This window comes from Rhinolophus sinicus, chromosome 17 (genome assembly GCF_057876585.1).
Source record: "Rhinolophus sinicus isolate RSI-liver-muscle chromosome 17, RSI-T2T, whole genome shotgun sequence".
Taxonomy (NCBI): domain Eukaryota; kingdom Metazoa; phylum Chordata; class Mammalia; order Chiroptera; family Rhinolophidae; genus Rhinolophus; species Rhinolophus sinicus.
In genome coordinates this window covers 188032897-188055110 of record NC_142517.1, presented here as the reverse complement: position 1 = coordinate 188055110, position 22214 = coordinate 188032897, and the positions used below count along the sequence as shown (strand labels likewise).

Below are 22214 nucleotides of genomic sequence, written 5' to 3'. Positions count from 1 at the left end.
AACATTAGAAATGACTTGGCATGAACTATGATTTGTTTTCCAATTTCAAGTGTGATATTCATTCTTTAAAAATATGAAAAATAAAATGTGAAGAGAATTGAAATCATTCACAATGCCATTATTCAGGAATACCACTTTCTACATTTTTATCCCTTCCCTTCCTGTCTTTTTGTGCACCTCTAATCACTGTTTAAACTGCATTTTTTACAAATAAAATTTGAATCCTCGTATATAGTGCTTTTCTATTTAATATAATTGTAAAGTTTTCCCCGTGTCATTAAGTAAATTAGGGCACATCCAGATCTCATTTTACAAATACTAAAATTCTGTCTTAGAACAGTGCTTCTTAAATTTTAATGAGCATACAAATTACCTGGGATATTGTTAAACTACAGGTTGTGCTTCAGTATGTTTGATGCGTCTGAAGAGTCTGCATTTCTAATATCCTCCCACATGATGCTAACACTGCTGTTCTGTGGACCACCCTCAGCAGCAAGGGCTTAGAAGATACAATACATATATATATATATATATATATATATATATATATATGTATGTATGTATCTTCTAAGATATATATGTGTGTGTATTATATACATAGGTATATATATACATATATATATATATATATATATATATATATATATATATATATATATATCCCATTCATGCTGAACATTTAAATAGTTTCCAGTGTTTGGCTCTTAGGCAGTAAAACATCATCAATGAAGTGATAATAATCCTTACACATAACCTAGGAATAATACAAATATTTATCAAGTATATACGTTACAGGCACCAAGATGCTTAAAAACCTAATCACTGGTCAACATCAAGAGATACCAGTATTTTCAAGACTCCAGATGCATGTAGCCAAAGGCCGATCCATAGTGACAGAAAGCAGATCAGTGGTTCCCAGGGAACGAAGGCAAAGGCAGAGGGAGGAAACGCTTAGGGATGGTAGGTTTGTTCATTATCTTGACTGTGGTGGTATTTTCATGGATATATATATATATATATATATATATATATATATATATATATATATATATATATTATACATATGTGTGTTATATATACTATATATGTTAAAACTTATCAAATTGATGTTTTAAATATATGCAGTTTTTCAATTATACTTCAATAAAACTATTTTTTTTAAATATGGGGGGTAGCCACAAAGTGCATTCCGGAAGGGTCATACTAATTTAATCCACCAGCAGCATATGTGAATGCCTGCTTCATTACACCTTTGTCAGCACGGTAATTCTTAAAGAAAAAAGAAAAATTGCTAATTTGAAAGGCAACAATATCTCGTGTTTGAATGTGCATGTCTTTACTATCAGACTGAAATTGTTCCACATTGATCAGCTCTTTGCTCATTTATCTTTTGTACTGTCACTGTGTTTTTCATCAAATTAGAGGAGCTCTTTTGATATTTGTCATAACTATAGCACATATTTTTTTCCCTTGACTTGATGTTTACCTTTGTGTACACTTGATGTAATTATCATGTAAGTTGACATTTTAAAGAAGTTCAAGAATCAAAAAACAAAAACAAAAAACCAAAACTAATATTAACACTGCTCCAAACATATATAAACAAACGAACAAAAAAAGCTCAGGGTCAGAAGACAGAACTAGACACATTAAAAAAAAAAAAAATCAAAGTCTTTTATAATGACCTAATTTCTTTCAGAAGGTGGTTAATATTAGCATACAATGACATCAGAAGCCACATACATAAACATATCAATTTATACCTTTCATACTCACTTTTATTTGGTTAATACAGTAAATTAGGTTAGTTTCAACCTTTTTAAAATGGATGGTGGTACTAAGACATAAAATATTTGTGACTTGATTAAGAACAGTCAGAATTTCGATTTATAAACTCTCACATTTTGTTTATTTATTTTCTCATTGTGTGAGAAACGGGCCCATGAAATCAAACTGGGGTTGTATGGTTTTGGTTTTTCTTGAAAGTCAATTAAATATCAGAGAAGACTATTTACATATTCTCCTAGATTTTTATTTATATTAATAACCCTGAAAAGACATATATTATCAAACTGTTTTCTTCATTCTGAAGCTTGAGTCTCACAAGATTTTCTTAGATCATAAAACAAGGCAGAATGTTAATACTTGTAATACTAGTAAAAGAGGAATGCCTTTTTATCTGCCATGCCAACTGGTACAAATTCAGGAAAATTACTTCCAGTAAGGTAGTTACAAGTATTCACAAATTTGTCCAATCCTTCGAATATGAGTCATAATTAACCACTAGAAGACAGATACACACTTAACATTTAAAGAATAAGTCTTAGTTTCTTTAATAACACAACATTTAACTCTTGTTCTGATGTTTATGAGGCATAAGTCATTTAGCCATGCATACAAAACTAGACGATGTCCAATCTGGTACCAAGATCCAGATTTCCTGACACAAGCTAGAGCAGTGGAGGATGAAATGATGTGGAAATTAGTGATGTGGCTGAGACTCCAGAAAAATCAAATTATTTGAGCCTTAACTTCCTCACCCATAAATGAGGAAGGTGTTTGAATGTGCTAAACTTCCAGCGCTAACCTTTTCTAAATGCAGGCTGAGTACATGGATTAAACCTCTGAGAGTTGCAGTCATATTGCTGGAGTATATTTATTGCCAACATGGGGTTCTGTGACTACTGTGTTTCCCCAAAACTGAGACCTAGCTGAACAGTCAGCTCTAATGCGTCTTTAGGAGCAAAAATTAATATAAGACCTAGTCTTATTTTACTATAATACCGGGTCTATATAACTTAATGAATATAACGTATAATATATAATAAAATTAATATACTAGGTCTTATATTAATTTTTGCTCCAAAAGACGCATTAGAGCTGATTGTCCGGCTAGGTCTTATTTTCAGGGAAACACAGTACTTTTCTCATAAGCCCATGTCAGCTTGTGTTCAAACTCTAGCCTTGCCCTACTATCTGTGAAGCCTGGGCAAATAATTTATCCTCATAGCAGAGATAAGGAAACAAAGGACCTGCGAGAATCATAATAGCAGCTGCACCTCAAAGAGAATTCATTAAGGAAAAGAGAGAATACACGTGAACTTAGCAGTGCCTGGCATAGAGTAATATGTCCAATAATTCCATGTCTGTACATTTGGGGTATCTTAGCCCATCCAGGCTGATATTAACAGAATGCCGTAGACGAGGTAGCTTATAAACAACAGAAATTTATTTCTCATAGTTCTGGAGGCTAGAAAGTCCAAGATCAAGGCTCTGGCTGATTCGGTGTCTGGTAAGGGCCCCTTTCTTGATTCAAAGATGGTCATCTTCTCAGTGAGTCCTCACATGGCAGAGGCCATGAGGGAGCTCCCTGAGGTCTGTTTTCTAAGGGCACTAATTGAATTCATGAGGGCTCTAATATCACGACCTAATCATCTCCCAAGATCTACCTCCAAATACGATCACATTGGGGGTTAGGTTTCAACATATGAATTCTGAGGGGACATAAACTTTCAGTCTTTTGGATGCGGGGAAAATAAAACTAACTTACATGGTACTCAGGTTTCGCAGGTGAAACTCACTGTATTCCCCAGTGAATCAAATACTGGTAGACAGGTAGATAGCAAACTTGAGCAAATATTTCAACAAAAGAATGAACAGACATAATTGAAAAGTAGTCCTCAAAACTGACTCACAACACAGTTCAGCTGTGTGTGTGTGTGTGTGTGTGTGTGTGTGTGTGTATGTATGTATATATATATATATATATATATACATATATATACACTCATATATATATGAGTATATATATATATATATATACTCATATATATACATATATATATACTCATAATTTCACAGTTCAGCCATATATATATACACACTCACAGAATTTAAGACATCATGAAATGGTGGGAGGGGGAGAGGGAAAGAAAGAAAAAGTAATGACCTTAACAAGAATTATGATGTTAGCAACCCACAGCCTATCACTTTTAATAAACTTGGACTCCTTGCCATCTCTGTTATCTCATCTGTGTTTCTTAGTATGGCCCACAAACCACCTCAACCTAGAATGTTTGTGACAGACAAATGCAGATGTCCGATCCTCACCCATTTTTAACCTGCTACCTCATTCATTGTTACAGTCTACAATTTGAGAACCTGGTGCAACTGCTATGTGGCCAGCGCCTGAAAATGTGGGCAACGCCTGAGTCGTCAAATAGCTCATAGCAAGAATATAAATCTGCAGATCCAAACAAGGACTGTCCACACCAACTTACCTGCAACCCATCACAACTAAGAAACTAGTTTCCAATCCGTCAAAACTGATGAGAAACAGTAAAGCCTAGAGCTCATGAATCTGTCAAATATCTGCGCACTAGAGGGAATAGTTATGGTTGGAAAAATGACCCTTCTGGAATTTTCTCACCATATTCTAAAATGCCAATAAGAATATTTCCTCCATTCTTAAAATTAATTTTAACAGTGAACTGTAGTAACACATTTTTTATGGTGAGTAGTCAGGTGAATTCCATTGACAACTGAATTGCATCTTTATTAAAGTTATTTTGCAAATTGATGTCTCCTAATATGAAAAGGTTGCTTTGTACTTTAACATGTGCTTTGAAAATTAACATCAGCAGTTGGAAGGTCTTCAGTTGAATAGATTTCAGACTTCAAAAATGTGACTGCATCCTCCATCCTTAGTTTTTCCATCTCCCAATTTTTGACCTTATCAAAGAAAGAGGAAAACGATCAGTTTGCAAAAAAATGCTGACACATGAAATAAAAGCTAGTTTCAAGACCTAAGCATGCTAAAGTAATATCAAGCTGATTTATTTTTAAAATCAAATGTTATCTTATAATTACTCATATTTTAAAGGCTTAGTAAGACTATGTTGTAGGATTGAAGAAAACACTAACACTGAAAGTTATAAAAACTTTAAAATTCCTCGAAAGGGTGCAAAAAGTTCTTCCTTGGGATAATTTTCCCTAGAATATATATAATAGCCAATATGAAAAAAAGTCTTAAACAGTACGCCATTAAGAGAAACGGGCCATCTTCTCCTCAGGACCCATGCACAATCCTTTCTGGTATACTAACGGACAGAATCAAGATTCAAATGTTTCCATTCCACATTATGTGCGGCACTGAATGAGTGGCATTTAGATAGATCCCAACATCAACATGAATATAAATTTATGCATAAAGTTCTTGCTCCACACAGAGACACCTGGAGAGGCTGTTCAAAAACAGCTGTGGCGCTCGGCATCAAAATGAAGCATAAGAGGGAAGAGGAAGAATCATCCTCTTACAACCATCCAGCTTTTTCTGGTGACAAACATCCTATAACAGCCTCACGCTGGCCGGTGAAAACAAAGCTTTAATTAACATCTTTTCCTCCCTTGTTCATGATAACCTAGAAACTGAATATGGTTTCATGTGTCCTAAATTAAATAAGAAAATATATTACTTACATTTTTCTTCTTAACAAAAAGAATTACAGTTGACCAAATGTAGCACTTATAAAACCCTAGTGACAGTAATCAGCTGAGTAGAAGCCAGACCATGTACTAGGAATGTTCTTTTTCAAAGAAAATAATAACTACAATGCTTATTCTAATACTGCTGACAATTTCTGTAGGGTCCTAGTAACCAGCTGTAACCACAATATTCCTGGCAGAATGGACCTCAGTAACTTGAAAGATATTTCATTTGCATAGTTTTCTTACCAAGATCACATAAAAACCCATGACTTTCAAATGCCGCATTTTCATAGCAAGGAATCCTCTGGGGTGGTTTGAATCCAAACAGTACGTAGATCTAGGAACACATAGTACAGCTACTCTGAAAACAAAAACATAGTATGAGATTAGTTGCTAATGCGATGATCATTTACAATGTGGCTGTACTCCTGTTCTTTGGAGGTTGCAAACTTGAGCTCTCCACTACCGGACCACAGGCCTCACCTTCCCCACCGGCCTCACCTTCCCCACCGGCCTCACCTTCCCCACCGGCCTCACCTTCCCCACCGGCCTCACCTTCCCCACCGGCCTCACCTTCCCCACCGGCCTCACCGCTCCCCACCAGCCTCACCTTCCCCACCGGCCTCACCTTCTCCACTGGTCTCACTGCTCCCCACCGCCCTCACCACTCCCCACCGTCGCAGGCCTTCACTGCCCTGTTACTTGGCTTCTGTAGCGATTCCAGTCTATGAATGCTACTTTAGTAACCAAAAGCTTACAACAATGTTTTACACAGTTATCCCTAAACCATCTTTAAGGGTGGCTACATTCTTGATGAGGAAAAATTTCAGAAATGAGAGCTCCCAGTTTAAGGCTTTCCTATGCAGTGCTAACCTTTGATCTAAATGTAATTATTTACGCTACTAGTACTGGTAGGACCGACAGAGGCTTGGTACCAAAGCTCTCCTTGTACATACTGCCTCCCAGAAAGAGCATTTAAAAATGAGAACAGGGAGACCAAATACAAAGAAGAAAACACTAAAGGAAAGGTAAGACTGTTAAAAAGATAAAATCAGTATGTGTAACAAAAATGTGAAATGTGTAATTTGTTTTTTTCATTATTCTTTGCCTTTGGAAAGATTAAGGTCCACTGGGGAAAAGAAAGACATTTGTATCCTTACCATCCTCTGTTATACTCGGGCTGTTATCTGAGATAACGATAAGAGAAATGTTATGTATTTAAAGGAATGCTCTAATTCCTCACTTTTTCTCAGTACTTTACGCTGAGAACTTCTATGTTCTATTATTATGCCAGAACAGTGGAGTACCTGGGAAAGAAAAATGATCTTTGAGCAACATCAGAGAGAAAGCCTCTTTTGAGGGGATATTGGTAACACGTATAGACAGCAGTTGAAAAAGAAGGCCAAGGAACAAGCTAGATGGATTCAGAAAGGGGGAAAAGTTACAGAGTTGTATGTGAATGGAGAGGGGTGGGCAGATAAGAGGGAATCCTACAGATTTTCTTCTGTACCTCTCTCTACTGTATTTATGAGCATGTCTTACAAAGCATTATGGGAAATGAGAGCCTTGGGGTCAGGATCCACGTCTGATTCATCTTGGGTGCCCCACCGGGCGTAGGGGAGCTTTTTCACAAAAGCTGACTGAACATGGGGTGTGTGCAACACGATCTGATGCACCTGCTTGAAAGGCAGGACATTCTCTCCAATGTAGCATCACATTTTTTCCAGAGACACCCATCTGTAGTGTGTGGGCCAAGGAAACTACAAATAACTTCAATACAGGTTGACCCATGTACTACACAGCTTCATTAAAAAGCTAAAGTTTCTCTACCTTTACAAAGGTCTTGGGGTACAGCAAAATATTTATTGGGTATTTGATTTCTGTAGAAGCCTTAATTCTTTATGATCAATATTATGTTATCTTGCCAAACGTTTACACTGCACTGATAGTTTCAATTATGTTAACATTGTTTTCTGGAACTATTTAGCTGTAAAACCTAAAATTTTTTAAATTGCCTATTTCATTAAATGACCCAATGCCAGTCCTCTATCTTCAACCAGTGCCCAGACTTACACCTAAGGAGTAAACTAATGGATGAGAAGTCTCTTGGTGCATTCCGAGCTCCAGACAAATATAAGGCATTAGTACTGCTACTGCTACTTAATAGGAAGTCTTCGAGAATTAAGAATTAAATTGAGAAAGCTCAGCAAACCAATACACACCTTTGACTATCTGTAGCAGGAGTTACCGCATCCACATCAGAAAGTGGAAGCACTTGACTCCTGTTAGTGTCCATTCTGATTTCAAAATCTGAAAGAAAAGAATTGATATTAAGTTTTCAAACATTGCTCAAAGTGATTTTCTCTTCCCAAATGTCTCCTACTACCACCAATTAACACTGGCAGCAGCTACCATACATTGGGCTTACCACATGCCAGACATTGGTCTGGATTTTACACGTACGACCTCACTGACTCACCACAGGAACCCTAGGAGGGGACACTATTACTACTGCCATTTCACACACAAGGACAGGGAGCCTGGGAGAGCCTGACGTCCCAGCACGAGTCAGCAGTCCGGCCTTGTGCACAACACTAAGCTGCCATGCTAATCCTAATCTTGTGTCAGGAAGAAAGGAAAATAAATAGAACAGAAGAAAGGAAAATTGTATCATACCGATATGATAATTATGTGGCAACTGCACGTTTTCTGAGAAGCATCCTTCTCCCAGAAGGCTTCTTAGTGCCTCGGCAACCTTTGCGTTAGGACGTGATGGTGTGGACGGCAGCGGTGGCAGTGCGAAGCCGGTGGCCTTGTGATACGAAGTATCATCAAGCTGTAGGCAGGTAGTCAAAATATGAAGCTTGCGGACATTCCTCTCCACGTCACCTAGAAAAGAGAAAGAAATACGGAGGTAAGAAAAAATATCAATGCCACATTTAAGAACCTATATGAATGCATCTGTATTTCTGGTTATCTGTTTCTTATCAGGAGGACTCTTTGTGTCTCCCTAGTTCCCACAGTATCTAGATCAATACCCAGGAATTGATGTTTTTAAGGTTGAAAGTATCTTTCAAGTCTGAAGTCTTCACTGAAGAGATGAGGAAATGCCCAGGAATGTTAAGACGCCTCATGGTCAACTAAAGGCAAAGTTGGGACTAGACTCCAGGTCTCCTGGGTTCCAGGCTATTTCCCCCACATTAGATTGCTTGAAAAACCAGCACGTGGTCTTCCTTCTTCCCAATGCAGCTTTGGAATTTCATAACGTAGTTTTTAAAAGAATTTAAACTACTCTATTCTCGGGGGCACATCATCACATTTTGTATACCTAGCCTGATATATTGCTTTTCCTTGTTTGCTATTAAAGATCAAAAATCAATAATTAATTTGGCTCCTAGAGTAAAGAAGTTCACTACTTTGATAACTATTTGGTTTCTTGATCTAACAGGCTGAGCCCTCATTAAGGCCAGGAGAGACAAAGCAGTGAGAGCTGTAAAAGTTGACTTAACTTGGCTTCAGACGTGACATGTAAGGATCAGGAAGTACAAACGCTTCCATCAAGGCATAAAGAATGACGTCAACGTTTAGCCTCTGCATAGGTGCATAAAGTGTGAATAAAAAGAACGATGATGATGTGTTTCTCATTCCTGCCTAATACGTAGGACCTGTCACTCAAGGTGGCGCCACAGGTTCACTGGTGGGAAGCACTGACCCTTCACTTCCCCATTATCGGCCCTTTCCTCAGTCGCACCTGTTCTGCATGGTTGGACCACCTCTGCTCCCACCAAGACCCCACGCAGAACCACACGGTAGTGGGTGGCACTGCCTCATTTCCGTCACCACCTGGCACTGATATCCCACCTGATGTCAGCAGCTCATTGACGATGTCCTTTTGAAGAAGCTGATTAACAGGGGCCAAGGGAAAATGGTTCATCAAGCAAAACGAATACACCGCATTCAATAGGTTTTCAGAAGAGATGTGGTGAAGATAAGCAGTCAGAGCACTGGCCATAGCATCTAGGAACCTTCAGGGCAACAAAGGAAAGTCAGCTTTCAAATACAAAGAGAAGATAAGGTTATGGTAGAGCTAGTGAGGTGTCATAGAACCAATCGCTTTAAGGAGACCAAAAAGAGGAGACAAGAAAATCTTATATCAATACATCTTTCAGGTCAGGGGTCTATCTCTTAATAAATATATACTCAATAAATGTTAGCGACTGCTATATGTCTTACACAGGGCAAATGTTTTATTAACTTATTTAATTCCTATTAAAACTATGGGGTAAATGTTATTATTATCCTCATAATAAAGATGAGTAAACAGGCTCAGAGGAGTTGAGTAACTTGACCGAGAACACACAGCCAGAAAGTAGCAGAGACAGCATTCAAACCCAAGTTGTCAGTCTCTATAGCCTTTTAACCATTATGCTAGACTTTTATCATGAGTATGTTTAGAAGGCCTGGAACACCACTGTGGTTTTACAACCAATCAATATTCTCTGGCTATCAATACTGTGAGTTAAGTCCTGTACTACAGAGCAAGGAAACAACAGAGAGGTGACACCCACAGGTAGAGATGAAAATGTTTTGGAAATTGATAGAGGTGGGGGTTACACAGCACTGTGAATGTACCAAATGGCACTGAATTATTCACTTTAAAAAGTTGAATTTTATGTGAAATTCATCTTATAAATGTTTTTTTAAGATTAAAAAAAATACTCAGTTAAAAGAACTATGACCTAATCCTACGACCCAGTATCACAAAGCAGTTCAGCACAGATGAAGAAAGGAAAGATCAAAACAAGGGAAGGTCACTCGCCCAGGGGATACTGCTGATCAATAGTACACGTACCCTCTGAACCCAGGTCAGTCTGACTTAGGGCATACGCTATATATCGCTGTCAGACAAACACGAAGTACGTGCAAAGCACTGTGATGGTGCACAGGAAAGAAAGTAGGTAGAGTAGCTTTGGGATAAGGAGGATTTCAATAAGGGGATAAGACGGGAAAAGGGACGATCATTTGAAACTGAGCAAAGAAATGAAGCCCTGAAAGTGTGCGCTATTTGTGCTCCAGTAACTAGGCAGAGAGAAGTGATTCCTATAGCCCAGAAGTAATCCCTTCCAACAATGAAGCTATGAAGGAAAAGGCATGAGGTCAGCTGGCCCGTCGATGGGTAGGAGCAGATGGGTGAGGGAGGGAGGCAGCGGCTGGCGGTAGGTGGCAGGCTAAGTAGGACTGGGGAACTACAAAGGGATGGGAACAAGTCCTGGAGACAACAGCATGGCGGCACTTGTTACACTGAAAACGGACTAAATTTGCAGTACGCAGCACGAGAGGGCAGGGCTGCAGAGTGGTTCTCACCTCTCCAGTCCTCTCATCCCACTCCTTCTGCTGCACCTCATGCTTCAGAAACACCAAACTACAGGTTGTTTGCTCTGCTGTTTGCTGCACACGCTCTGCTGTTTCTTTCGTCCCTGACTTGAATATGGAGTCCTTCTACCCCAAATGTCCCTCTCTGCTTCTCTTCCCTCCTATCTATCCATCTGTTAAGGTCTTCTCAGGTACCACCTCCTCCAGGCAGCACTACTTGGCCCCCACCTCAACCTGCGTCCTGGCACCTCCTTCCTGTTTCCATATGGCCTCCATATAAAATGCTGTCGCTCCAATTTTCATGCTATATTTGTCAATTTATGAGTCTACCTCACCAATACACAGAATCCTCTGACAAAAAGGATTATGTCTTTTTCATTGTTGTCCTAAATACCTGAGTATTTGGTATGTTTCTGACTAAATGAACAAAAAGACGAAGATACAAGGAAGAGAATGTTAGTGGAAAAGGATGAAATGAGAATAAGGAGCTAAAAACTCACCAATAACACATTAAGTATGTACCATTTTTTCATATTAATCATACCTCAAAAAAGTGGTTAAAAAAATCACATTGCATGGTGGTTGGTAAAGAGTAAATAACTGACAAAAAAGAAAAAGAACGAGCAGACTTGCAGAATCATTGAACATGAGACACTTGTGGGGTCTCCAGTGACCACATGCAATCCACAGGAGTTCTGGAGTCCATGAGCACACTACTGACCAGAAATGCAAGTCTGGGATTAGCTACAGGGTGATTAAGCACAGATCAAGAAGAGGAGAAACCAAAGGACTGAAATGAGAGAGTTTAAATGCTATGTGCTTTCTTCCTTGGGTTTCAAACCCAGGAAGACACTGGATTTAACACACCTTCTCTCCCAGGGGCCATCACATAAATAAAATGCTTAATGTATAGCATGTGGATATACAATGTGCTAAGCCAAACGTTCTACCATTCTCCTACCTAATCCATCTCTTCTAGTCAACTCACTCCCCAAATGCTTTGAGTTATCCTGCTTCTAAAACCTTTGCCATTCCAGCCTAAGACGCCATCTTCCTTTCTCCCTCCTCCATCAAGCGTTCATCTGGTACCTACCATTTACTGCCTTCTTCTGCATGTGCAACATTTGCCTCCTTACCTGGACTAGGAAGGAGGGGGAACACAAACTTCTTCTATACTCTTGAGACACCAAATTCGGGCAAGTGCACATTATGGGCACCCGGAAATTCTGACTGATTCGTCTTGATCTGTCCGCTACACTCGCACTCTCCCATCTCTCCAAAGGAGAAATGTTGAGGTGGGAGGTTAAGTGTTGGGTCAGGCTTCCTTAGTCTCGGCAGTACTGCCATTTGGGATGGGTACTCCTTTGTGTGGCGCTATCCTGTGCATAGTACGATGTTACCAGCATCCCTGGCCTCTATCCATGAGAGGACATTAGTACTCTCCTACCTACACACACACCCAGCATGAAAACTAATCTCCAGATAGCACCAAATGTCCCCTCGGAGGCAAAATCAGCCCCTGTTGAGAATCAGTAGGTAGATGAAAGCAGAGCAGACAGACAAAAGTATGTCATTCGTGACTCCCCCTCTGCAGGATATACCTCCTTGTGTGTTTTATGGAATTTCCCAACCTTTATGTGACAAGTGAGGATGACTTTTGTTACCCACCCTCTATTTCCAATATAATAATTTTATTGGACAAAGTTATATCTTGGGATAACCACCCAGTATTTGTTTTTCTAATCCCATGGAATCCATGGGGCTGTTTCTAAAGATTTAATTACCACTCAGCTTGACAGTATTAGTCAAGGGAGCATAGGAGGTACATGGGAGCCAGCCTCATAAGAAAATCAGGGGAATAGAAGAAGACTGAATCTGGGGAACATTTTTCAAGCTTTATTCAATGTGTATTCTAAACCAGGCTCTGTGCTAAGTTCAGACTACCAGGAACCTGGATTTGACTCTAAAGCGCTTTCTGACTGAGGAAGAGACAGGCTTCTCGACATGTATTAGTGACATGTATAAGATGTGACAGGACAGCACAGGGGCTCTGATGGCGACAATTAGAGAAGGCACAGGAAATAATACTGAGTCTCTCAGTATCATGGAGCGTATAACGGGCAATTGCTTTTTAGTTGGCCCAGCATCACTTCCTTGAGTACGGGCCGCAAATGGGTGGGCACGTAACCCAAACTCAGTCAGATTTTCTCTTTTGGAAATCTGAATCATGAGGGAAAACCACAGTTGAAGTCAAGCAGTTGGAGTCAAGTCACTGGAGGACAAAGACATAGCCTGTGAAGTTTGCCACTGAGACCCTTAGAACTGCCCTACTTTGTTCCTCCAAGGCCTCTGTGACCTGCAGTCTATTTTTTTGTTAATCTGACAATGACTGTATGCTAGGAATTGTTTTAAGAACTTGACATAGGTTGACTCATTTAATCCTCAAAACTATCCAACGTGATTAGAAATAACTCTTATTTCTTCTCCCCATTTTAGCAGATGAAAGAAGCTGAGGCAGAGATAAGTAACTTGCCAAAAGTGAAGTAGCTAATGAGTGGCAGAGCTGGGATTCAAACCTAAGCAAGATATCTCCAGAGTCGCTGCTCTTAACCACTGTTCTAACAAATTACATTTTATGTGTGTTCCTAGTTTGTAACGAACCCTAACTGATGTAGAGAGGAAGGAAAGATGTTCTGGGTGGAAAGCAGAGGGATGAAAGAGGCTGGCGAGTCTGAGGAATTGCTGTGTTTAGTAGAAATGCATGGCTGTGATAAAAAATAAAATGACTAGGAGGCAGTAGTTTGGGACCTAATGAATAGTTAGGGTCAAAACTGAACTATGAACTGAGGAGCTGAGGGAATAAGCTGGGAGAGTTTGAAATGAAGACTGACTCCTATGCTGAAGTAACAAATATATCAGGAAGAACAAAGGAACAAGCAAGACAATACACAGCAAAAATAACATTAAAAATGTGACTTCAGAAATAAGGAATGCTATGTTTTACTTCTTGACATGGATGACGGCCATGGATGTAAGCGCTTGTAATGATTCACTGACCTTGTGACGATTTGTAACCTTTTCTGTAAGTATGTTATACGGCAATAAAAAAGTGAAAAAAAGAACAAGTACATACTCTTGGGTCAGGCACCGGTAGGTGTGATTGAGAGAAGAATACACATGAAGAACAGAAACAACACTCTGCATGTTTAGGAAGTCAGGTTCATCTACTACTTTCTTCATAAATAAGTCCATCAGATGAGGATGTCGAAAGCCAAGGTTTTCAAATAAAATGAGGAGAAACAGAACCTTAAAAGAAGAGTGAATTGAGGAAAAACTTTTTAATAATTACTGCATGCTAGTAGTAATTTCTTTAGAGCTCAAAAAACTTAAACAGCAATGGAACTGTCCTGATCAAGAGAATATTCCCTAAAAAGGAACAATTATCTTTTCCTCACAAAATCTGTTCCAGTAACGTTTAAATCAGGTATTACGTTAATAAGCAAACTCTTTCTACAAGGGGAGAACCAGAGTATACAATGGTTTCCATGTTTCCATTTCATTTAAAAATAAATCATTTTCTATAGGCTTTTCATACAACGTATCTGAAAACTACTTTAAATACTCATATAACTTTCTGAAATTTTAAAAAATTATCAACTCAATTTTGAACTGCTCCCCATTCCAAACCTAGACACTTCCTATATTTTAACATATGAGATAACTCAAAATTTCTATATTCATGATACATTTCTATAAATGGCAACAGAGATGAAATAATCTGATGAAATCAAAATTTCCAGTTCACTTGTCATTTCCCTTTTGGTCTTTCTCATAAGTACTTCTCTTTCTAAAATCAATTTCCATGGCCAACTCAATATTCATCTTACCCTACAAAGTAAACTGAGTCTAGTGATCTAACACAGTTACCACTGCTCAATTGCAAAAATAAGTTTTTACCAACTGCTACATTCAGATTTATATTACTAACACAACCCCTGAACGTAAAGGCCCTCACTCTGAAGGAAACCAGCAAACTTTCCATAAATATTATAGATAGACGTGATCATTAAGTAACTACATTTTATTCTTCAAAAAGCATAAGCCTCTCATATCACCCATATTCATTATTCTAAATCTAACCAAAAAAGGAGAAAAACAAATCCTAATTATCCAAAGTGCCAAACAACCTTTTAAGAAACAAATAGAATAGCAAACTTTAGACAATTTTTATTTGAGATAGAAAAATGGTCAAAAGATTAAACAGTACATTAACTGGTAACTCCCAGACAGAAATGATAAGGAGCTAATTTTCCTAAAGTCAATTTAGCATTAGAATATTTTGGTATCTCTGTAAAGTTGACAGAGAAATACTTAGCATGCTAAATGAGTTAATATACTCTTGACAGTTTCTGAGGCTTATTCTAAACTATTAACATACTTACTTGTTTCGACTTCCAGATGTCAAAAGTTGTAGCCACATAATCTGCTATTCCCTTGAAAAGATCTAAATTACGGTATCGGAGGTCTTTGCAAGACTGCAATATGCTCATCAATATTCTAAAAGGACACCCATGGATATTACCTTTAAGAATGAGTTAAATAAAGAAGCAAAATTACCAGATGGTTTTGAATGTAAGATCCAAGACGCTCTGTACTCAATACTTTTGCCAAAAACAAAAAAACAAAAAAAAAAGCTCTGTATTTTGTAAAAAACAAAAAACTACAGGCAAAAATAAAATTTAGATCTAATCATATCATCAGACATTTTTCATACAGTAATAGCAATGTTCTTAACACAAATATAGCCCAGAACAGTAGGTCACATACTAGAAATCATTAACTTCCCCTTACCTAGGACCTTCTTACTGCATTCGTTCAGAAGTATAATAGAACGATGATTCATGGCGGCTAGGACCTCAAACATGTGCTGGCTATTCAAAATAGAAAATCTGTCTAATTCTCTCAAGGCTTTCATCTAAAGGAAAACAAGATTAAATTTATCATTTGTGGCAAAATAAATTAAACTTTCATTTTTAAATACAAAGGACTGAGCAAAATGACTCAAATAGATATATAAATTAAATATAGATATATTTATATAGAAACATAAATCTACTTCTGTTTTTCCACTTTAGCATAGTTAAACCCAAAAGCACAATGTCCTAAAAAATTGACTTTAAGAAGTGATAGCAGTTCACAAGAAATATTTTTTTTCAAATCTCACCCACTAGAGAAAATTCAGGTTTACCTCCATTTTTCTTTTAAGAGCAATTGGTGCATCTTTTCCAATACATTTCATCACAGCTTGTAATGTGAAGACACGTTCTATTTTCCAAATTTGCTGATCAACTAGTATCCTATAATCAAACACAATAACTATCACAATCCTAGAATCTTAAAACCAGAAGAAAAATCTTAAAAGTCATTTGGTCTAGCTCCTACTTCTATGCAAGAAATATGAAGTCAATAGAAATGCTCTATCTGCCCATGATAATGTAAGTAGTTAGTGAAAGATCCAGGACCAGTCTAGCACTATTTCTTCTCACATTATTCTGCTGTCTTTATGAATTAACAAATCACATCAGCAGATTATAACAAGATATCCAATGCATAGTCAATTAAACAGAGAATTAAGTATTATCCTCCCTGATCCATGACATTATATCAGTTGCATCAATTTTATAAATCATAAAACTTAAGCTCCTGGTCAAGCCAGTCCAGTGTCATATAACATCCACATAGTGGTCAAATAATCATTATGAATTGAATACCTGTCAATTCTCCCCCAGCCCACATCGGTACCCTTTTTTTTATTATTAGTTTCAGGTGTACGAAACAATGTAATAGTAACCCCCTCACAAAGTGATAACCCCCTTCCCCCAATCTATTGCCCCTCTGACATCGTATATAGCGGTTACAATTCCATTGACTATATTCCCTATACTGTACTCCACATCCCATGACCACACATATATATACACACATATATACATATATATACATATGTATGTATATATATATATATATACACACATATGTATATATATAGTTATAATTGACATACAACTATTATTCAATATTATCCAGCTTCAGCTTCAGGTGTACAGTGCAGTGGTCAGGCATCTACACCGTCCATGAAGTGGTCTCCCTAATGAGACATATTGCCAGAGGGATACGAAAGACAGTTTGGGGAAATATAATCAATAATGTTGTAAAGGTTTTGTAGAGTGTCAGATGGGTACTTGTCTTATCAGTACTCTTTTAAATTTCATTTCAATGTTATCCATACCTTTTTTTATGGTGGACCTTAAAAGAAGCATTATTTCTACCTTTACCTGATCCAGAGTCAGAATTTTAAGTTTAACAAGATATTAAAACTACCATCAAAGTCTCCCCCAAACCAAAACAAACCTCATTGAGATTTCATCTTTGGTTTTTGATTTGAGATATTAGAGAAACAGAGATTGCCACATGACGAAAGCATAAGAGAGTTCTCACCGCAATCCTTCTCGAAGAACATCCACATTCTTGCATGGCTCCATTGCCTCTAAAACAGTTGACAAAACTGAAAGACATTTCTCATCACACTCATTGATACGCTCCTGTGGAAATATAATTACAAAAACACGACAGATGATGACCCCATAGTAGACTATCACATCCAAGCAAAACCACTGAACTGATGCTTTCAATTAAAGGATTAAGTATCACACCAATAATTCACACAGTCAGTCCTCAATAAACACCATCTTTAGGATCTAAAAGGTCGTACGTAATGAATTTTCCAAATAACCAATACATGCTCTTTTATGCATCAACACTTGTTTACATTCACCATTATCACTGAAAATTCATTTGACATTGATTATATTCCTCTGATTTTGAAATAACTTTTATCAAACATTATTTTTACCTCTTCTTAGGACTCAAGGGCATCATGAAGACAACAATAAGTGCAGTAATATAAAAGCTACTGGGGGTATAGAGGGCAATTTGCCCTCCCCTAAAGAACCATAGATAACTCTGTCCTTTTAATTTCCCTGTATCCTTTCCTGGGTATCAAACTGTAACTTCAGCTGTTGATCTTCTGATCCACACTGTCACATTCCACCACCATTATCTGGGTCTCCAGGGGAGCCCCAGGACCCAGATCCTTTTTTCAGGTCCCTTTTGGTTAGCGTACTAATTTAGATCTCAGAAATGGCAGTGGGCATAATTTGGAAAACAGATAATAAAAACACAGCTTACCTAGTGCTCTACAATTTAATCACAAATGTGTCTGTACACCTCACAAGAATAGTTGGGATCATATCTGAGGAAACTTAAGCTGCAAGAGGTATGATCTTTTGCTAAAATTAAATGACTAACAAGGCACAAAGTCTCAAGTCAGAACCAGATAAGAAATGGATAAGGCTGGAAGAAAAAAGAAATCTCATTCCCTTGGGAGGGTTTCCATAACAATTTACAACATGTCATAAATATCTACTGTGAAAGGAAGCATCATTTGGCTATGTGTTTGAAGGGCAAATTTATTGATCACATACTGTCTGTTCATCTCTAGCTAAAATGTCTTTACAACATTCCAACAGGTCAATGAGCCACAATCATACATTCAAATATTTTGATTCCAAATATCCACCCCTCACCAATGCAAATGCTGTGCTGATGTGAATACCTGTCCAAAGTCTAGTAACAGCATCTCTGACCAGGTGAAGTGACTTACTATTATATAATCACTTTAAAATAACTAGGATGGGACACAGTCTACCAAGTAAACATGGATATTCTGTTGTTTAAACACACACACACACACACAGAGTAAAAATTAGTTCCTGGTTGAGGACATACGGAAATCACACTAATGTAAAAACTTAAAATTAAAAACTCGTATACCTATAAACCCAATTCTTGAATTCTATAGAATAGGATATATGTCAGATCATTCTCAGGAAATTTCTGTCTTTTTAAAAATTATTTCATTATGATTACTGAGTTTACAAGTCTGAAGTGTCCGCTCCTAAAAGGCAAATGATTACTTTAATAAGCTATCCTTCCCTCATCACATCTGGTGTAGTTTCAGTGACATCAAACAGGATACTGACTCCCCTGTGTGAAACTAAAAGTGGCTCCTCCACCTAATTTCATCCTTCTTCCAATCCATTTTCCCCTCATACAATGATCTAAAATACAAATTTGAGCACATTGACCCCTTGCTTAAAATACTTCAATGGATCTTCATTGCCTATAGGATAAATCCAAACTCCTTAGCTAGGCATAAACAGCTCTTTGTGATTCAGCCCCTGTCCTCCAGCCTCCTGTCTTGGCATTACACATCCTAACCCCTCCTCCTTGACCACCACATACATAATTTCCTCCCCACTCCCTCAAACACACAACCCCAGCATTCCAGTACTTCAGCCATATCAAACCACTTTCAGTTCCTCAAACTTGCCAAACTTTTGCTCGGGGGTAACCACGCAATCTCCTCCTGATTGAAGCATCATCCCCTTCATTATTGATCTCTCACAAACTGCTGTTGATGCCTTGGATTCCGCTTAGACATCACCTCCCACTGGGTGTAAATCCTAGTTCTACCATGGACTAGGTGTTTGTTCATTCATTCGGCAAATATTTATAAAGTACCTACAAACAGTGACATTAACAGACATGTGACCTTTGGCAAGTTATTTAACCTGTATAAGTCTAAATTTCTTAATGATGAGTAAGATGAGAGTAACAACACTTATTCCAAAAGGCTACATTGAGGATTACATGAGGCAATTCTACTTTTAAACATATCTCTGCCTCAGACACTTATCTGGTATCCTCCCCCTCCTCCTCATCCCATTACAAAGGCCTTCTCCTGACAAGGCGGGAAGCCAATTATACACTCTTATAAAACTCTATATTTTTGTTTCATTTCACCTAAAGTTGTGTGTGGCCACTGTTTTGTTCACAATTATATTCCCTTGTTCTCAGTACGTTGCCTATAACACAGTAAATGTATGACGTTAAATGAATGTTGGTTATTTTTGTAATTGCCTACAAAATATCTGTCTTCCCTCTAGATTGTAAGAGCAGGAATCATGTCTTCTGTATCTTTATAACCCTAGTGATAAGTGCGGTAACTGATACACAGTTGACACCTAATAAATGTTTACTACATGAATGAATCTATTAGCTCTGTGACGTTAGCCATTTTGCTAAATTAATATCACTAAATCTGTTTCCTCATCTGCAAAACTGAGATAACATCAACTCTGCAGGGCTGTTGAAAGGATTAAATATGATTATATAGGTAAAAAGTGTAGATACTCAAAAAATATTAGTTCCCTTCCCTCTCTCCTTCCTTCAAATAACGTTTCTTGTATATTTTGTTTCTCTCCTCCTTTTAGCTTATTACTCACTATTACTCAACACTGGAGAAGAAAAAATGTGGCAAGCTTTCATAAATTTCCATAGCAAAAGGAAAGAAAGAGCTAGCTAACTTAAGGTCGCTAAATCATATGTATGCAGAAATATAAAGGAAACTACCAATCCACTGATAGTCTCTTTCATGGAGGCTACATCTCTGTTTCCCCTTACTATTTCAAAATATGCCAGGCTACATCTGTTTCCCTTCATTCTTTCAAGATATGCAAACCAAGTAAAAGGATGCTTAAGTCTCGTTTTGATTTTACCTGGACCACCCTCAGCAAAGTCTGTACCAGCAGAGTGTTCTGAGGAATTCCAAGCTTCACTATCGCATGAAGACTAAACAGCACGTGGTCATAGTGCATGATCTTGGCCTCTCTCATCATGTGTTCACACAGCTGGGTAAATGCGGGGTGGTTAAACATCAGCTGTTTTTCAAAGCGCTTCTGGTCCTCGGACATCCTTTTGGCAATTGTCCACATCGCTGAGAAATAGTTACTACTAGGAAATGTCGGTGCTTCTGAAAATGCATCCAACACATCACTCAGGGAATTACACTCCTGAGACAGTTTTCTAAAATTGATAGGGGTGGGTTTTGTTTCCTTGGTGAGAACATCTTCATTGGAGGCGTCATGATGCAATTTTATTTTCTTCAATCCATTATCAGAGACAGGAGAGTGTTCTAAGTCAAAGGACAGTCTTCTAGGACAAAACGGTCTGCAGAATGTAAGGACTGTGACAGTGCTCATGCCCTTTGTTTGAAAGTCATCATCTCCTGATTTAAAAATCAAGGCATCCTGAAAGAGATATCTTACAGGTGCTTGCATTCTGTTATCAAAGTTATTTAAGAGGTTTCTTGGGTTCCAGTTTGAATACACATTTTTTGGTCTGCAAAATCCCAAAGGATACAGCCTCACAGTTCTGCTTGTTGGAATTAAAGTACTGAATTGTCTGAGGTTCCATAAAAAGGAAGTTGCTCTGTTATTCATTTTGCTATCCAGTGAGACACTTTCAAACGGCTTTAAAATTGTCAATATGACACAAACGTCTCTTCTACTCGGAAAGAGAACACATGCTGTTGTTTGTTTTCCTGTAGGGGAAGGAATTATGAAAGGAATAAAAATTAAAACTTTATTAATTAAATAAGTGAAATGTATTTAAATAGGGGCTAAAGTGGGAATCTATGGAGACATTAAAGATTTACATTAAATGGTGAAACTTTTACCAATATAGGTTTCCTTCACTTTACCACTATGTGTTGTCTTAAAGGAGCCAGATTACTTTGGTATAAATGATATTTATACCAAATGATACTTGGTTGTTGTATAAACATTTTTTTTTTAAAAAATGAAGTGGATTTCTGGTGAAAGTGTTCCCACCAAGCTTCCTCCGCAGGAACGTATTTTATGTTACCATTGCCTTGGAGATGTCTTCAATGAAACTTAAAGGTCTAACGTTGATGTATACTTTTCAACACAAGGGTTTAGCAACAGCAGAACCCGGACTGTTAAGAATGGGGATTTAAACAAGCACAATGGCTCAAGAGAGGAAGCAGCAAACTAAACTGATGTTTGCACGTGGCCTGCGTTTGGGAGAGACAACCAGCCAGTCTCATCAAGATTTCGGCCAGTGTCAGGAGCCCGTCTCTCCGGAGCTGGGCCTCGCATTAACGCACCTCCCTAAACTTAATGCCCCGGCAACTCCTGAGACCTTTCTCCGAAAGGCAATACGTCTAAAATGTAGTACCGCCAACCGTTGCACCTACGCTCGTCCTCCACTCACCTTAGGTCAGAACCCCGTGGTTATATACAGGCGCCGCCATGACAGCGTCCCCGCGAGCTGCTCGCATCGCGAGATTTGACGGATCCTTCATAGGTCAAAAAGTGTACGTTCGCAGAGGTTGTAGAAAGAGTCCCTTAAAGGAAAAAAAAAGCCTACGG

General features: G+C 38.1%; 1 protein-coding gene across 1 annotated transcript; it reads right to left on the bottom strand.

The window, feature by feature from the left end:
- Positions 1-4534: 4534 nt before the first annotated feature.
- Positions 4535-22190, bottom strand: FASTKD2 (FASTK mitochondrial RNA regulator 2). Its single transcript, XM_019726902.3, has 12 exons — positions 22057-22190; positions 20541-21364; positions 17359-17462; positions 16109-16217; positions 15712-15835; positions 15303-15442; positions 13994-14166; positions 9349-9512; positions 8164-8376; positions 7710-7797; positions 5734-5848; positions 4535-4731 (listed from the first exon to the last, which is right to left on the bottom strand). Exons 2-12 carry the CDS (start codon positions 21261-21263, stop codon positions 4612-4614), a joined length of 2073 nt encoding a protein of 690 aa, XP_019582461.3. The 5' UTR covers positions 21264-21364; positions 22057-22190; the 3' UTR covers positions 4535-4611.
- Positions 22191-22214: the final 24 nt, after the last annotated feature.

Excerpts from the sequence above, each read along its gene's own strand:
- FASTKD2 (XM_019726902.3), bottom strand. The coding sequence starts at position 21,263 with ATGAATAACAGAGCAACTTCCTTTTTATGGAACCTCAGACAATTCAGT. Across the intron at positions 15,836-16,108 it reads CTCTTAAAAGAAAAATGGAG|ATGAAAGCCTTGAGAGAATT; the intron begins GTAAACCTGAAT and ends GTTTTCCTTTAG. Across the intron at positions 15,443-15,711 it reads ATGCAGTAAGAAGGTCCTAG|GTAATATCCATGGGTGTCCT; the intron begins GTAAGGGGAAGT and ends TCATTCTTAAAG.